Raw genomic sequence first — 18,137 nt, 5'->3', positions numbered from 1 at the left:
CGAAGGTCACTCAATTTAGTCTTCAGGCAGTTTGTGTTCGACGTACAGTGAAAGAACATGTCGCTACCAAAGGAAAGATGTCTAATGATATCAATGACCTTCAATGACACGTAATGCACGCAATTTTTTCGTGGAACTCGTAGAACTGAATTTCACCATAGCTTATGAGAGGGAGAGGAGAATGCGATTTTAGGATTTTGACTTTGAAGCCGACAGCGACCGATCTCAGAATCAGATGCAACAGAGGCGGCGAACGAAATCGACCATGACGTTTTTCAAGGACCCATGCCTGCATATATCTTAAACTACTTAAGCAAACCACGGAAAGCCGGCCGGGGTGGCCCAGCGGTTCTACGCGCTACAGTCTGGAGCCGCGCGACCGCTACGGTCGCAGGTTCGAGTCCTGCCTCGGGCATGGATGTATGTGATGTCCTAAGGTTAGTTAGGTTTAAGTAGTTCCAAGTTCTAGGGGACTGATGACCTCAGAAGTTAAGTCCCATAGTGCTCAGAGCCATTTGAACCATTTTTGAAACCACGGAAAACTAAAACTGGACGACCGGACGGTGATCTGTACATTGCTACTTTTCAAGGCGACTCTAGTGCCTTAAGCACTCCACTAACTCACTCGATTGAACTTTTTCGGCATTGTGCTGTGTGCGCTAGCAAATAGCAGTGGTCATGCTATGGCGCAGAATCCTTAAAATGTAGTAAGAAACAGATTTATAGTGTTCAAATGCAGACAAGTGTACCGTTTCATTAGCGCAGCAATGTGGTTTCCTCCTACCTTTAACAGACGACATTCCTCAAAGAACGGCTCGGTCACTGTGACATTGCCTGCGGAGAAACCGCACTGCCCTAAGAGACCGCTGCAGGCGAGCGCGACACACTGCTTGCTTTCCCTCACTGGCCGCTGCACAACACACTGGCAGTCCCCCCTACGACACCGCAGAGAGAGCTCTGTTCACAGATATCCGACACAGCCACAGATAATTCTTGCACGTGGGGCCCCAAGCTCGGAGGGCAGTAATCTGACGCTAGGATTCGTTGCTACAGCTGCGTCACGAGTCAATGCACACAGGGGCAGCCTGCTGTTGCGCGTTTGATGCGGGCAGTGGGGGAGGGAGCAGAGGGACCGATGCAACAGTAGTTCCGCTGGACGCCGCAGGCCGGCGCTTCAGGACGAAGATGCCGAATATGTTGGGAGACACGGAACTATTTATATATTCCGCTCCGGTCGCTGCCGCCTCCCCTCGACAGCTACACCGTGTGACAACAGTCCATCGGTAAGAGGTCGTCTGTTCCAACAGAAAAAAAGTGATCACAAAGATGCAAACGCAGCGAAGACGTGTTGCTTCGTCCATTTAGAACTAATAAATGGTGTTGCGGAAACGGAGCACACAACTAGACGTAACTCGAATTCATGTCATTAGAATTTTAATCTTCACGTGCTCTGTTTTCTAAGAGGCAACTCTGAGTTTATGTATCACTTGGGGGAGAGGCAAGTTGAGATGCAGTTAGGGCTGCAAGGTGTCTAACATTTACTCTCGAATCCGGTCAAATACGTACAACTCCGGTCTGTCTGGCCTTATATCCATGAAGTAGAGTACACACAGTGAAAGCCAGTTCCAGTCTAAAGAGGAGAAATAAGGAGTTATAACATAAATATAGATACACAGACCTATGCTATTCTTATGTCTGTGTCCTACGATTTTGTTCGTTGACCGAACGAGCATTTAAGAAGAATGAACACTTAGTTGCTATCGTAAGTAACAAATGGAGGCTGTTTACTGATTTTGTTTTTAGGTTAAGCAGATTTAAGGTTGATTTCGCAAAAAAATGTCTATAATTGATTATTAATACACGACTGAAAATACTGACGTGACTATTTCTATTTAAAATAAGTATCCGGCTTTTAGGACAAAATGTCCAGCTAAATATAACTTCAAGTCAAGCGTTTCTATTTTCCGACCTGGCAATCCTACGTGCAGGGAAAATTTATTAATCACTGACTTCATACTTCTAGATAGCACTACCACGTGGCAACTACTAACACTTCACACGGTAAGACAAAATTCGCACAATGAAGCCGCTGTCGTGTTAGGTGATTGTCGTTAACACTGACTGACATGACATAATTTTCAAGACATTCAACGTAAGTTCTTGTGGAATAACAGGCAAAATATTTGATTACAGTTTGTTATACATGACTGTCTTAGAAATTGTGTGTTTCACCGTCACCATTTGTTCATGTCTTATTGCTGTTAATCGTACTTCAGGAATAATGCTTTCAACGTAACCGACTACGGAAAGTTGCCGATATTGCCAAGCACTGAAAATCTACTGAGCACTGCCTATTTCCTAGTAAATACAGTTGGTAATGCATTTACTGTGTTAAAAAAAGTGGAATCTAACCTTATGATCCCCTTGTGTTTAAAGAGTAAGATTTTGATGTGGCAGAAACCAAAGATCATGTTCTTGTTACGGGCAACGCTAGAACTTAATTTGCTCCTCCTCAGGCTTCAGAACTTCAAGGCCAACTCAGCTTATTAACTCCAAGTAGACAGAAACAAAGAAACAAGATCTTCAACAAATGGTGCTCCTATTACAATGAAACAGTGCCGCAATATTTTTGAAGAGATTGTAATATGTGATTTGCAGCCGTTTCAACAAGCTCCTCTATGAAACGGATGCGGATTGATACAGAAGCACACATGGTGCAACAAGAAGGTGTACAACAAAATTAAATAAATTCAGAATGAAGTGTAGTACAGCGTCCTGCATGTGATGAGTTCTGTGTTGAATCTGCATCAGAAGACTGGAGAGTACGTCGCAAATGCCACTCATTGTGGCTTGAGGAATGATCGAACATTGAACGAGGGAAACTGCATGTGATTTTTGTTAGTGAAAAACACTGATTTTGAGTTACATTAATTTTCAACATAACAGATCTTCCTTTACTTAATACTCAATAAGAAATACCTAAAAATGTAGAATTAATTACTGTGTTGTTTATACTTCCATATGTATTGAACTTACTGATATCTTGCCCTGTTTTTCAAAGTTATCTTGGGCAGGGACTGAGGTATCCATTTTGAAAATTGGGAAGATAATCATCAACAACTTCTCCCAACATCTTCCATCATAGTTTTTACATTAGGATGATATGTTGACGCTGATGGTATCGCGTTTTTTTCTTTTAGAACAGCGTCCAGCGCAAATATGACAATTCTGTGTTCTGTTAAATGGGTGTTAGGAGCAAATTTGCCTTACTGGACAAGAAGGTATGGCACATAGCTGTATCTCTTTTCTACATTTGTATTTTCCTGAAGCTTTTGAAATGTAATGTTACGTTTATTTTCTAGAGTTCATGTACTCTTTCTTCTACTATCTGACAATTCCTACATTTTTACATTTCTATCACTCTCTGATGCATGCTAAAAAACAGATCTGCCATTCATTTTACACAAAGCATTCCGTTGGTGGGGTCTGACATACATCCCACCCTTCCACGTGATATTCCAGTACAGATTAAACGAATGTTTCAGATGTAAATATCAGTCATAGGTGATGTGACGAATGAACCGAGCCTTCTACTTACTTGAGCCACGAGAGAATGTACATGAGCGTCTGATACATATTCATTCATATTACTACCCCAAGATACTTGTATGATATGACGTGTGAGCTTGTGCTGGAGCTTGTTTTCAGATGTCGCTTCTTCACAGATACACTCAATACCTGAAACTAGTCTGATATTACAAGCGATTCTGCGCGTCGTGGATTGGACAAGTCCTCCGTAGATCTCAGAGTGTGGCACCAGATACCTGCGCAACTCCCATCAATTACGGTTTCGTGGTTTGTTGGCCCAGAGCTGGGTCATGTTAACGTACAAGATGTATTCAGTAGGGTTCAGATGGGGCGAATTTGGTGCCGAGACCAACGCGAGTCACTGTCGTGCTCCTCAAAGCGCTGTAGCACGATTATAGCCGTGACTTATTTTTTTCGTGTTAAAAAGGAAAGTGTGACTGGTGCTGACGTTTCATTCAAAACGTTGACGTTGTACGCAGCTGTCATCACGCCTCCGAATACTACCAGAGATCCCATGGAGATCCCATGGAAACCAAGATGAATGACTCCCAAAGTACAATACTAAAGTACAGTAATACCCTCGCAGGCCAGCGTCCTTGGCGCGGTGCATATTTTGAGCAGACGTTCACCTGGATGGCAACAGATCTGGACACAACCATAGCCCAGATGTAAAAAGAAACGTGATTCACCCGACCATGTGAGTTTCCATTGATCCACGGACAAATCTCGATGATCCAGTACCCCTGCAATAGTAAGTGATCATGTCGTTTAATCAACACGGCAACGCGTAGCGATCGCCTGTTGGGGAGTCCAACGTTCAACATTTTGACCCAAACGGTGTGCTCCGAAACGTTTCTGCCAGCGCCACCTTTGTACTCTGTCGCCATGTATGCCACATACCGCCGCCTATTCCGCTTTACAGAGCGGGGTCAGCGTCCGAACTCCACATTCTGTCATGTGGCCAGTGGGTCGTCTATTCGTGGTTTCATTGCCTTTCAACCACTTCGGACTTGTCCTAAAGAACAGATGCCAGCTTCATATCGTTAAGGCTAACCGGCTGATAACCTTCTTCAGTGCGGATGCACACGAATTGCCTGAACTCTCGCGGGACTCGGTGGATTGTCTGCCGCGAGTAATGGGTATAATGGCAGGGGCACTACGAATATAGTGTGTGGACTGTAAGTTGACGATGTGGGTCTCACGGGGAGCGTGCCGGCGATAAGTTCCTGCAGTCGCACTATCCTCGGTGCCCTCGGTGACTCAGATGGATAGAGCGTCTGCCATGTAAGTAGGAGATCCCGGGTTCGAGTCCCGGTCGGGGCACACATTTTCATCTGTCCCCGTTGATGTATATCAACGCCTGTCAGCAACTAATGGTATTGATTTAATTGTAATTTCACTTCCATTGATGTTCACGATAGTAGCACGCAAACAGCCGCCAAGTTTCACCGTTTACGAGATACACATTTCCAGACGTCGGGTCATAACGATATGTCTCTTGTAAAAGTAGCTTGTGTTTTGGATTTCCCCATTTGCGGTCCACATCGTCGCTAGGATGATTCTCCGTTCATTTCTGCTCCGCTGCAGCAATGATCGTCATGTAAACAAACTTTTTTAATTACATTTTCCAGCCTCACCTCACACAGATGATATAACTGGTTTCAAATTCTTAGAAATTCGTCATCAAATGATTTGTTTAAAATAAAGAAAAAAAGAGGGACAGCCGTCCTTATGACATCATTTATTGTGTGGTTACCAGTTGTGAGAAAGAGGAATTCGCTAGCGTCGATTATAAATTTAAGTGCTAGGAAGTTTTTTTTCTGTGGGATTTGCCTGGACTGCAGCGTTGTACGGAAGTGAAACATGGACCATTAGCAGTTCAGACAAGAAGAGAATAGAAACCTTTGAAATGCTGTAATATAGAAGAATGTTGAAAATTAGAGGCATAGTTCGAGTAGCTGGTGAAGAATTATTGAATCTAACTGGGGAAAAAAGAAATTTATAGAACAACTTACTAAAATAAGAGTCTGTTGATAGGACACCTCTTAACGCGCAAGGAACCGTCAATTTGATAATAAAAGCAAGTGTGAGGGATAAAAATTGTTGAGTGAGGCTAAGGGATAGTACTCAGTAAACAGGTTCAAGTAGATGTAGGCTACATTAGTTATTCGGAGATGAAGAGGCGTGCAGGATAGACGAAGACCACAACAGCAACAACAACAAAAAGTCTTGCGGATGGCATTTCAGCACAATGGATATACAGTATACAAATGTTTTGAGTACATATAGTACATTCTGTGTGATTTCTACTCGGAGACGAAAGTGATAAATCCGGCTTATCCTCCTTGACCTAACCTACATTTGATATTCATTATCAGGCCGCTGACCTTGGTATTAACTTTATTATTTCATACAGCGGGTTACTTTCCTTCAAGCTCAATGCACAGACTGCAGGTATTCCATGCTGTTATTACATAAAATCAGTTCTTTTTCCCACAAATTCGCAACTGTATGACACTACATTTACTTATTTGTATTTAATATTGCCGCTGTGCCACAGGAAGTATGGTTAGGAAAAGGCCTTTTATGTAGACATCTTCTGGTTTCATCGCATGTATTTTACATCGAATAGATATCAGTTGATGTTATGTGCCTGCATTTTTGTAGACAATTCTTTCACAAATGACCACTTTCAAATAAAAGAGTTTTCTTGCTGGAACATTGCCCAGGAGTGCAAGCCAAGACGGTAGGACAACTCAGTGCAGGATATTTAATTTATATAGACCATTCATACTGCTTAATGGGAACGCTGCGTTTTTTTTTTCCGTAGCAATTCTACATTTTCTGTCCCCTCTACTTCGGCCGTTGTTACTTATTTTGCTCACCAAATAATGAAGCTCATCTACTATTTTTAGTGTTTCATTTCCAAGTCTAATTCCTTCAGCACTGCTTAATTCAATTTGAGTACATTTTATTGCTCCGTTTTTTAAATTTTTTATGTTCATCTTGGAACTTGTTTTCAACACATTGTCAGTTCCGTTAAACTGCTCTTATAAGTACCTTTCCGTGTCTGTGAGTATTGCGATGTCATTGTCAAACACCATCGTTTTTATTCCTTTTCTCCGAACTTTAATCACCTTCTCAAATTCGTTCTTAGCCTCGTTTACTGATTGCTCAACGTACAGATTGAATAATATTGGGGATAGGCTACCATCCTGTCTCACCCCTTTCTCAAACACTGCTTGCCTTTCATGCCCGTCGACTCTTATGACTGCCGTCTGGTTTCTGTTCAAGCTGCAAATAACCTATTGTTCTCTGTTTTATCCTTGCTGCCTGAACAATTTCGAAGAGCGTACTCCCGTCAGTATGCTCAAAACCTTTCTCTGTCGAAGCTATAAACGTAGCTTTACCTTTCTCTGACTATCTTCTAAAATAAGTCGTAGAGTCAGTAATGCCTCGCGTGTTACTACATTTCTCCGGAACCCAAACTGATCTTCCTAGAGGTCTGTTTATACCAGTTTCTCCATTCTTCTCTAAATAATCCGAGCGGGTATTTTGCAAGCATGACTTGTTAAACTGATAGGCCGGTAATATTCACAACTGCCAGCACCTTCCTTCTTTAGAAATGGAATTACTATGTTCTTCTTAAATCTGAGTATATTTCGCCTGTCTCATATACCTAGCACACGGTTGTTTTGTTGTGCCTGGGTCTCCAAAAGATCTCAATATTTGGGATGTAATTTTGGCTATTCAATAGGCCTTGTTCCAACTCACGTCTTTCGTTGCTGTCAAATTCTCGCAGTTTCATATCTCCTATCTCATCTTCATATAATCCCTCCCCTTCTCTATTCTATTGCCTTCCCTTGCACAGTCCTTCTATACATTATTTCCAAATTCCCCTCTTTTTAATTACTGACTTGTACAACTGCACCTCTTTCTCCAAAAGTCTCTTTCAATTTTCTATAGGTTTCTTAGTTATTAATGCTTCTACAGCTCTGCATTTTCGTCTAGCCATTCCTGCTTAGCCATTATGCACTTCCTGTAAATCTCATTTTCAGACTCCTGTATTCGCTTTCACTTAATTCATTTACTGTATTTTTATACTTTCTCCTTTCCCCAGTTTAACTCAATATCTAATGTGTTATCAAAAGATTTGTACTAGGCCTTGTTTTTTCACCTACATGATCCTCTGCTGCCTTCACTGTAACATTTCTCAAAGCTCCCCAATGAGTTTTCTATTGTATTCCTTTCCCCTGTTAAGTCAATCGTTGCCTAATGTTTCCTCTAAAACTCTCAACATGTTGTTCTTTCAGTTTATCCTGGCCCAATGTCCTTTATTTCGTACCTTTTTGCATTCTTTCTGTTTTAATTTGCAGTTGATAGTCAATAAATTACTGTCAGAGTTCATATTTTTCCCTGTCAATGAGTTACAGTTAAAAAACTGGTTTTAGAAACCTCTGTTTTATCATTATACAATCGATCTGAAACCATCCAGTGCCACCGTCTCTCTTCCACTTACACAATCTTCTTATATGGTTCTTAAATCAAGTGTTAGCGATGATTAAATAAATTATGCTCTGTGCCAAATTCTACAAGGCTGTTTCCTCTTTCATTCCTTTTAACCTGGTCCATGTTCCGCTAGTAGTAGTAGTAGTAGTAGTAGTAGTGGTAGTTTTATTTATCCGTAGATCTCTTTTTACTAGGATATAGGACATGTCAAAGTTCTTGTAAGTTTATACCAATTTAAAATAAGCTAATTCGTATACACATACGTATTGTGTGGGGTTAAGTTTCTCTAGGAAAGGAAAAAAACATAGTGTGACGGTGTTATGTGGAATGTTGGATGTTTTATAATCATAATTATTATTTATTCGTATAATTTTTTTTACCAAACCCCTAATCTGTTTTATCTGAGTAATCCTTCAATGCATAAAAAGTATTGCATAACAGGTACTTTTTAGCTGCCTTTTTAAATAAGTGTATTTTTGCAATTTCTTTAATCTCTTTTGATAATTTGTTGTACTGTTTTATTCCTTGGTAGAAAATGCTGTTTTGAGTTTCACGTTTATTTTTTCTTGGAAAATGTAAGTTGAGTCTACCTCTTGTTCCATGGTCATGTACAGAACTGGTTGTGCAGTAATTACCAATGCTATTTTTGATGTGTACAACTGACTGGTAAATGTATTCACATGGAGCAGTTAAAATCCCCAGTGTTTTGAACAAATCTTTACAATGAGCTCGACTACCATTTTTGGTTATGATTCTTATGGCTCTGTTCTGGAGTTTGTGTTCATATTTTGTGCCTTTGTTCCCCAAAAACGAATTCCACAGCTAAGAATTGAGTGTACATATTAACAGTATGTAACTAAAAGACACTGCATGTTACACACTGATGATAGGAGTCTAAGGGCATAACATGCTGATGACATTCTGTTTGCAAGTACCTTTGTGTGTTCACACCACTTTAACTGAGAATCAATATTCATTCCTAGATATTTTGCATTTGTTACACAGTCTATAGAGGTGCCATTCAATGCGATGAACGAGTGTTGCAGGTGGCATGCAGACAATATGACTACGAACAACAGAGAAATGGTAGAGAACAGCTGATGAAGACGTTAAAGTCATGTCAATGGCAATCAAAAGTACTATATTTGATGTACTCATCCAACTGATACAGCAGGAGCATCGAGGTGATGCTTACTCCTGCTACGATGCGGCGCGCCTATCGGCTGATTGTAGGACGTAATATGGGCTATTGAAAATGATATGATTGTCGAAATCGGTTTAGCCAAAAATCAATTTGTGTGAGCAGTGAATGATAATCTCTGTAATCAGAATGAATACAATTCTGGATTCGACAGCGTCGTTTCATGGAGTGAAGCACGAGACACTGATTACGATTTGTCCAAATGGTGGCGAAGAAATCAGTTGTCTTTCAGTTACTCTTCTATTCCAGTAAGCTATGCTTTGGCAACAGATTCCAGTCTTCTTTTCCCAACCACTTTCATAATTATACGTAACAAAATAAGCACATTGTTTACATTACACTAGTACTCATCACAGACAAATGAGATACACGGTTGAACACAATGCTCAGTGTTTCAGCATGTCCCACAAACATCAATGAAAACAGGTTACAACGATCGTGTCGAATTAAGAAGTTGGCGGGGCAATAAAATCTTGCCAAATAACTAACGTTCGTGCATTATCGGGATTATGTGGTGGGATAAAGTTTGTTGGCATAAAGAGTGCGTCGGGTATCCATAGAAACAAAGAACGCTAAGTCTGATTTACCTTAATTTGCAATTTTTACGTGATGTTACAGCCCACAAAAATGAATAATAACTGAAAAGTACAGCCGGCCGAAGTGGCCGTGCGGTTAAAGGCGCTGCAGTCTGGAACCGCAAGACCGCTACGGTCGCAGGTTCGAATCCTGCCTCGGGTCATAGCTGTTTGTGATGTCCTTAGGTTAGTTGGGTTTAACTAGTTCTAAGTTCTAGGGGACTAATGACCTCAGCAGTTGAGTCCCATAGTGCTCAGAGCCATTTGAACCATTTGAACTGAAAAGTACGTTATAAAAAACAATGTTCTGTTCTCAGTTGCGCGAATTTCGAATTTCTTGTGGACAAAATAAGTCTGTGATGATTCAAAATTAATGATTACTGCCAATACAGACCCTACAGCTAGCTAATGTACAGGAGCAATGCGGAAATTCTGGTAGCTATTTTATCTGTGAGGACACTACAGATAACTGTTATCTGCTAATACCGATAACGAATCGGCTGCAATCAACCTTCCGAACACGAACTTGTCCCAAAATATTCCATAATTTGACATTTCGCTTATATTTTTAAACAAATTCGAAGGTAGTAATAAACTTTTGGAATGGAAATATCTGAAATGCAGAATAGCACACACTGAACGTAGGTCTGAACGTAATAGAACTTTTAAGACTATTTCGACATTAAATAAATGACAAAATCTGTGGTAATTACTGATTGGTCTCTCTGAACATCAGACTCCTGACTATCGCCACGAACGAAGAACTGGCGTAGTATCTCGAGACTTCTTGTTAAAAGCTGAGTGGAAGTAAGTTTTTGTGAAAATTTTGTTACAGAAGTTTGTACGAGATCTTGTGAAATTGATAGCATAAGTAGAAATTTGTCAAAGCGTGCGAAGACAGTTACAGATAGAAACCAATCGCGTACTAGTACGCTACAAGTAGCTCCTCAGTAATGCCTGCAACTTAGTTTGTTTTCTGTCATTCTAGATTTATCTTTGACTCAGGTCGCCAGCCTTTTCTAATAGTTACACAGAAGGCAACTGTTACGACATTCTTATGGATAATGGATTATTGCAGACAACATTTCGTACTTGCGGAATTCACAAACACTGTGCCTGCAAAGCGTTAACATGGTGTTGATGCATTCTTTTGTCCATAAATTACTGGTGACAGTCACTATTCGCAGGTACATTACGAACATTAACTGTGAGGATACCGGAAACGTGATCCTGGCAACTGGGAGTTAGTGCCCGCTGCCTTACAGTGAGGTGAAATTTAACAAGTAGTACAAAACAGAAATCTTAATTTCATTCTTGGTACAGCATTTTCGGAAAAAATAATAAACCCTCGCATTACTTCACTGACTGATCTGTAACATGGGTTGTCACAACATACTACCGCAAGAAACAGGATTACCAGCTATCCACGATAAGGTTTCGGAAAATCCAAGTTTCCGTCATCTTTGATAATCCTGTAAGTAAGCAATAATTCTATAGCTGTGAAAAAATAAACAGTGTCCGACAAGTACCCGTACCGTTCTCGGCTTGCAATCGTGCTAGCGACAACGAAAATAAAACAGCTGTGCTGTTATCGTGGCCATAGTGTAATCGAAATTATACACATTTATTTTTTCCACCTCTATGTTAGTAACATTAACAGAGAGAACTGTATAAAATAAATTCGGAAAATAATTTTTATGAACATTTCTCGTGGAGAAAATCAGCGTTCTACCTAAAATACTGTAAAAATAGATTAGTAACTCCAAATGAGCAGTTGACGTTCGTAGAGCCATTGCAAATATATATTTTATTGTTTTTGTACGTCCATCCTTGTGATCGGAGGTCTGTGGGACTTCGGCCGTTCACTTATGTAAGGCAATGAAACAACTGCAGCCGTTCTTGTGATGTCATTTATTGTATGGCTGCCAGTTTCGGTGCTTCAGCGCGCCATCTTCAGGCCTTAGCTGTTAATAGTTGATGGTTAGAGAGAGAGCATCACAGTTACACAGTTTTGGCTGCTGATGCATCGGCTATACGGATGATGTTAACCCTTTGAGCATCAGCTAAGATCTGAACATGGTGCACTGAAGCGCCGAAACTGGTAACCACACAATAAATGATGTCATAAGGACGGCTATAAGGTGTTTCATTTTCTTACCTATATTTCATATTTCATTATACTGAGCAAGCAGTAAAGGAAACAAAATGAAAATTTGGAGTAGGAATTAAAATCCATGGAGAATAAATAAAATCTTTGAAGTTTGCCGACGACACTGTAATTCTGACAGACAGCAAAGGACCTGGAAGAGCAGTTGAACGGAATGGACAGTGTCTTGACAGATAAGATGAACATCAACAAAAGTACAACGAGGATAATGGAATGTGGTCGAATTAAATCAGGCGATGCTGAGGGTATTCGATTAGAAAATGAGACACTTAAAGTAGTAAATGAGTTTTGCTATTTGGGGAGCAAAATAACTGATGATGGTCGGAGTAGAGAGGATATAAAATGTAGACTGGCTATGGCAAGGAAAGTGTTTCTGAAGAAGAGAAATTTGTTAACATCGAGTACAGATTTGTGTGTCAGGAAGTCTTTTCTGAAAGTATTTATATGGAGTGTAGCCATGTATGGAAGTGAAAGTTGGACGATAAGCACTTTAGACAAGAAGAGAATAGAAGCTTTCGAAATGTGGTGCTACAGAAGAATGCTGAAGATTAAATGGGTAGATCACGTAACTAATGAGGAGGTACTGAATAGAATTGGAGAGAAGAGGAACTTGTGGCACAACTTGACTAAAAGAGGAGATCGGTTGATAGAACACGTTCTGAGGCATCGAGGAATCCCACTAATTTAGTACTGGAGGGAAGCGTGTAGGGTAAAAATCATAGAGGGAGAACAAGAGATGAATGCGCTAAGCAGATTCAGAAGGATGTAGGTTGCAGTATTTATTCAGAGATGAAGGGGCTTGCACAGGATAGAGTAGCATGGAAAGATGCATCAAACCAGTCTCTGGACTGAAGACCACAACAGCAACAACACATTTCATTGCGGTCAAGACTGTTTTAATACAGTTTCAAATTCAGACGACTTGAAATAAGACATAAGGAGAGTATAGAGTGTCCATATTGCTGATATCCGCATTAAATGCGGGTTGTAAGAAAACTACATGTACAAAATTTTGAAATGTTTAGAGGAGATAAAAAGAAACACTTTTTTAAGCGACAGAATGTCACAGATGCACCGTCTCACTAGAGGTCTGTGAAGATTTTGACGCTAGTGTTGTTCATCAACCTGCGTGTGAAGAATATTATCTTAGAGATGTTGCTGAAAAGTCGACCGTTCACATTAATGCACAACCAACATCTGCGTGCAAGTAATTTTCCAACATGCTGAAAACAACCAGACGTTTCACGAATAATGGATGCAGTTTCAGCCAAACGGACAATCAGTTCTTGTAGAGTCTGTCGGTGTCTCGTACACCAGGCGCTTCATCTTCCCCCACAAAAAGAAATCTGCGTGCGTGAGATCGGGAGAACGTGGTGACCACGCACTGGTCCACAACCTGGAATCCAACAATTTGGGGAAACGTTATCTAAATGTTCTTTGATATCAATGGCAAGGTATGATGTCACCTCGTCATGCTTGAATCATAAGCGTTGTCTGGCTGTTAGCGGGCCATTCTCAAACATTTCCGATGGTGCTTCACGAGGAAAGATACGGTAATTTCCTCCAACGAGCGTATTGACCAGGAGATAAAGGCCATATCAGATGGTCGTGAGCAATGCAATCATTAGCAAGAAAATATCAGTTGTGCATTAATGCAAACAGACGACTTTTCCAGCACACTGCTAAAGCAGTATTCATCACATGGCAATTGGACCAACGTGTCTGAATATCGCTAGTGTCAAAACCTGCATGGATCCCTAGCGGGAAGTTGTGCATCTGTGATATTTTTGATACAGACTAGTAAAATTGTGTTTCTTTCCTCGTCTCTAAAGACATTTAAACTCTGTATACGTAGCTTTTTTTTGCCCTGTGTATAAATGTCTTGCGGGACAGTGGTTTTGGTCTCAATGTTTACTGACATTAACATTACCGTACAACAAATGAAATATGTTATTCGTAAGTATTTAACGACATGTGATGCTGCGGAAACATGATGTCGCTCGAAATACATTTACACTAGCTGAAAAAAGTATCCAGACACCTATAGGTAACGGGGAACTAATCACCAGATGTCACGAGAGTCGAACCGGCCAGTATAAAAGGAGGCGGGAAGCATTTTATTGTCAGTAAGGAAAAAGTAACTGCAGAATGGCTCTATCGGGAGTGTTCAGTGACTTGGAATGTGGACTAATCATTGGATGCCACCTGAGAAACAAATCCATCACGGGAATTTCAACCCTTCAGGGTCTTATCCGCCATCGACGCTCTGTATCATCCTGAATCAGAAGCATGCGGCGGGAAAAGCGATTGCGTAGTTTCGACCTTCGAGCGGAAAGACCTTTTTGTGAGGAATTCAGATTTCGGTTTTCACTTAACTGAAATCTGTTTAGTAACCTAACTGATCCACAAAGTATTGTATGGAAGCTTTCAATTCGGTAAGTAATGTTATATCGAAATACAATTTTCTGAGTTTCTCTGAATAGTCTTTAGTTAATACCTGACGGTGGAAACTATATAATTTAGCCTGCTTCGTGTCGAAAATAAAACAACTTAAGTTTTGTCAGGGCTTAACGACTCTTCTCTGACCTTTATCTGTTTACTTGGGATGTGTTTGTTCAAGTGGACGATAAGTTTAAACTTGTTATACAACTCCTCTATGCCCTTGTTCTCCTTTTATTTACAGGTAATGCGCTAGTAACTGCTCATCTACTGTACCCATAATGAAAACTTCTACTTTTCTTGTAAGATTTTTCGCATGTAGTAATTACTGTCGTTATAATGCGACGTAGTCTCTGGTCCTCTCTCTACACAGAATGTACACAATGTCAGATGTACTCGTTGACGTCGGAGTGTTATTAATCGAGATGTGAATTCCGGGACTTTCCTCTGAAAAATCTGACGAATAACAAATGATAATCCTTATTTTACTCTTCTTTATATATTTTGTTCACGATTCGATTTTAGTAGTTGTGGGCTAGCAAATGTTCATTTGCAGATCTAATAATTCCGCCGAATCTAAAAACTTCACACCTTTTCTGCCAGTCCATGAGGCTGTTCCACTGCTTTACAGGTCACTGAAACTACTGAGTTCAACGCGAACTTAACATTACATAGGATGTTTATGTTGATGTTAATAGAGCATTCTTTCGTATTTAATATCTCCTTTCACAAAAGGACACAATTAAAACATATGAACTAGTTAAATGAAGCAGGTTTATAAAAGAGAAATCAGCCAAAAGTAGCAATAACGTGCAATTAAGTTGTTCATTGAACTGATTTTCTGCAAAATGCGAAATTTTTTACCTCGAAGTCGTTAATGAAAAAAAAATTAATCATCGCTGCAAATTTATTCATCATTTTGATGCATAAGTCACGTGAATACAGTGCCAAATAAAGTGACTTGGGACGAAGCAGAAATTGTCGCCGTGTAGTTTCTAACTTCGATGCACAAAACGAAAGGTTCATAAACTCCGTATCCGGCGATAAATGCAGCTGGGAGTTGCCAGGTTTCATACTGTATAACGCATGTCGTTAACGAGGCACTAGTGGAATTATCAAAGTCTAATACAAACACAACGATGTGGGGTGCACATTATTCAGCAGTTTTTTCGACAGCTGAAACAGCGTGGGAAACGTTGGAAGCTGGGTAAACAGAGTTCCGCATGAGGTTATTGACAAAGCATGACGCACGTATCTGGGAGCATGCCTTTATCTGATATGCCGGAAATTAGCTTTTCTGAAGCAAAATGCGACTAGAGACGAAACAACGCCGTTACGCAATATCTTCGTAACGCTGCATAGCTTGTCAGACAAACGAAAGCCTAAGTTTCACGTGAGCAAGAGGGTGACGCATGTAGGTGTGGTGCTGGCCGTTTCTGAAAACTGGTGTACTCCGGCACCACTTTTTTGAAGCGCACAGGGAACCCACGCTGAGATCTCTTAAGTTTTCTACGGAAGTGAAGTTAAATAAATAACAAGCGATGGCTGTCTTCTTGGAAGTCAAAGTTCGTTTGGGTAATTTTCTACCACGATGTTTCTCTTTGTTACCAAAATGACGTGTATGCATGAAATATTTACGCTTCTGGGAAACATAATTTTCTTATTTTTTTTGTACTGTTTTATAGCTTATACACAATCCTACGTTAATCTATATACTGTAACAATTAAGCGGACCTGCATTTCTTGTTGCCGGCCGCGGTGGCCGAGCGGTTCTAGGCGCTTCAGTCCGGAACCGCGCGACTGCTACGGTCGCAGGTTCGAGTCCTGCCTCGGGCATGGTTGTGTATGATGTCCTTCGGTTAGTTAGGTTTAAGTAGTTCTAAGTTCTAGGGGACTGATGACCTCAGATGCTAAGTCCCATAGTGCTCAAGAGCCATTTTTGCATTTCTTGTTGTTGCTAGCTATCGCAATTTTTCCATTATAAACCAAATCTACGAAATTATTAGTGCTCTGAAACAGTGATGTGGAAAAGAGCTCAGAATAATGTGAAAGCAATAATAATAGTTAACAACCAAAGAAAATTATTTTTCTCACAACAGATTCAAGTTTTCAAATTTCATGTGTACTTGTCATCTTCAGAATAAAAGGTGACCTCGGAGGTTTCGGCATGTAAAAAAAAACGTGTGTAAAATAAAGACATAAATTCTCTCGTTAATTATTTAATATTCTGTAATTTCGCAGACAAAGTCATTTTAATGTATTAGGAAAACCAAGTGTCGTTACCAGTACAAAAACTACCTGTGTTCATTTAGGAAACACTTCCCATATCCATTGTACTCAAATTTCGCGAATGGTCTTCTTTCTCGGCGGGAAGGAGTTACGCCGTTTAATAATCTATCATAATACATATATGATCTGTTCAAAGGACTTATATGTTTGTGAAAATGGTGTTACCACAATGACGTATCGTTGGAAAACACATACGGCATAGAACAATGACTATTTTGGTTAAAGATCGGTCTTTCTTTCTATTGACACCGTGACGCTCGAAGTTCTGACACCAAGCTTGTCATTAATCTAAAAAACGTATTATTTGTCCTGGCTTTTAACATGACCGTAAATCTTACCGCCTAATGCATGCAACTAGTTTAACTGGAAGGTGACATTACTGCGCTTTTCTACCGCTGGTCTGCAGCAGGTGCTATTCTTATGCCACCGATACGTTTGGTCTGTTACCTAAGTGAGTAATCTTCAGAGGATGGTTAAGCCGAAAAGAACACATTGAAACCTACGATCAGATTCTTCAGCCTTTACTCCAAAGCAAAAATTGTACAGTTGCCGTGGGTTACTTCTCTGACACTATTTGCTAATTTGAGACACGCAAGTGTAATACGCAGCTAGCTGCCAACTTACCGTGCTGCTCGCTGCTTTTCTTCCCCATGGTGACTAGGCTATGACTGAGGCGAAGCTACAAGCCAGCTACAACGGTTATCGGCTTATCTTCAGCAGAATACGATAGCCAGTCCGCAGATAAGGTTCGCGAGGCGGTGCATTTTCATAGTCTTTCTGAAACCGGTCTCTTCCTCACAACGTTTCCGGCCCAAGTACACTTACTGCCTACTGCAGAAGAAGATTTGTGGAGCATTCATGAGACATTAGTTGCAATACAGGAGGAGGAGCGCTTTACCACAGTAACAGAAAACAGCCAGGATTTAGTCTCTGAAGTTCAACTCTATTCACAATAATCCGTAATCAACCGAAAACCATATTCTCAACAATTCTGGAAATACAGTGAGACAGTATATCCTATTCTGCGTAGTGTGGCTCGTATATCTTTCGGAATAATGGCTTTCTCTGTTCGTTTTGAAAGACTGTTGTCTAAGGCAGGGCCAACAAAACCTTGTCGTTCGAATTCTGTGAAAAAAGGTACCTCCTTTCGCTTCCCGAAAACTTTTGTTGCTTGTAATCATATTCACAACAGTAACTGCTTTAAAAACACCGCTATTGATTGGATTCACTAATAAATGTTTAATAGGTATCCTTTGATTACTTCATGCATGCAGTTTCTGCAAGAACACCGTCATTGTTGAACAGTAGTTGTGAGGGAAATTCGAGCGACTAGTTACATATTACATGGTTTAAATTTTATATCATCCGC

General features: G+C 40.4%; 1 protein-coding gene across 2 annotated transcripts in view; it reads right to left on the bottom strand.

Annotated features, from left to right (window-relative positions):
• The window catches only part of LOC124544887 (choline transporter-like protein 4), a 253,893-nt gene extending 236,473 nt beyond the window's left edge, over positions 1 to 17,420 (bottom strand). Inside the window, exon 1 of one of the 2 annotated variants that reach the window (XM_047123619.1) lies at positions 17,393 to 17,420. In XM_047123619.1, the coding sequence (XP_046979575.1) occupies positions 17,393 to 17,420 (28 nt within the window). Of the gene's footprint in view, positions 1 to 784; positions 1,063 to 17,392 lie in introns of those variants that run through there. The other variant, XM_047123626.1, reaches the window with a different exon arrangement.
• Between the last annotated feature and the right edge of the window lie 717 nt (positions 17,421 to 18,137).

The sequence above is a fragment of the Schistocerca americana genome, chromosome 1 (genome assembly GCF_021461395.2).
Source record: "Schistocerca americana isolate TAMUIC-IGC-003095 chromosome 1, iqSchAmer2.1, whole genome shotgun sequence".
NCBI classification, from domain to species: domain Eukaryota; kingdom Metazoa; phylum Arthropoda; class Insecta; order Orthoptera; family Acrididae; genus Schistocerca; species Schistocerca americana.
The sequence above is the reverse complement of the archived record's forward strand: the minus strand, read 5'-3'. Positions and strand labels throughout refer to the sequence as shown.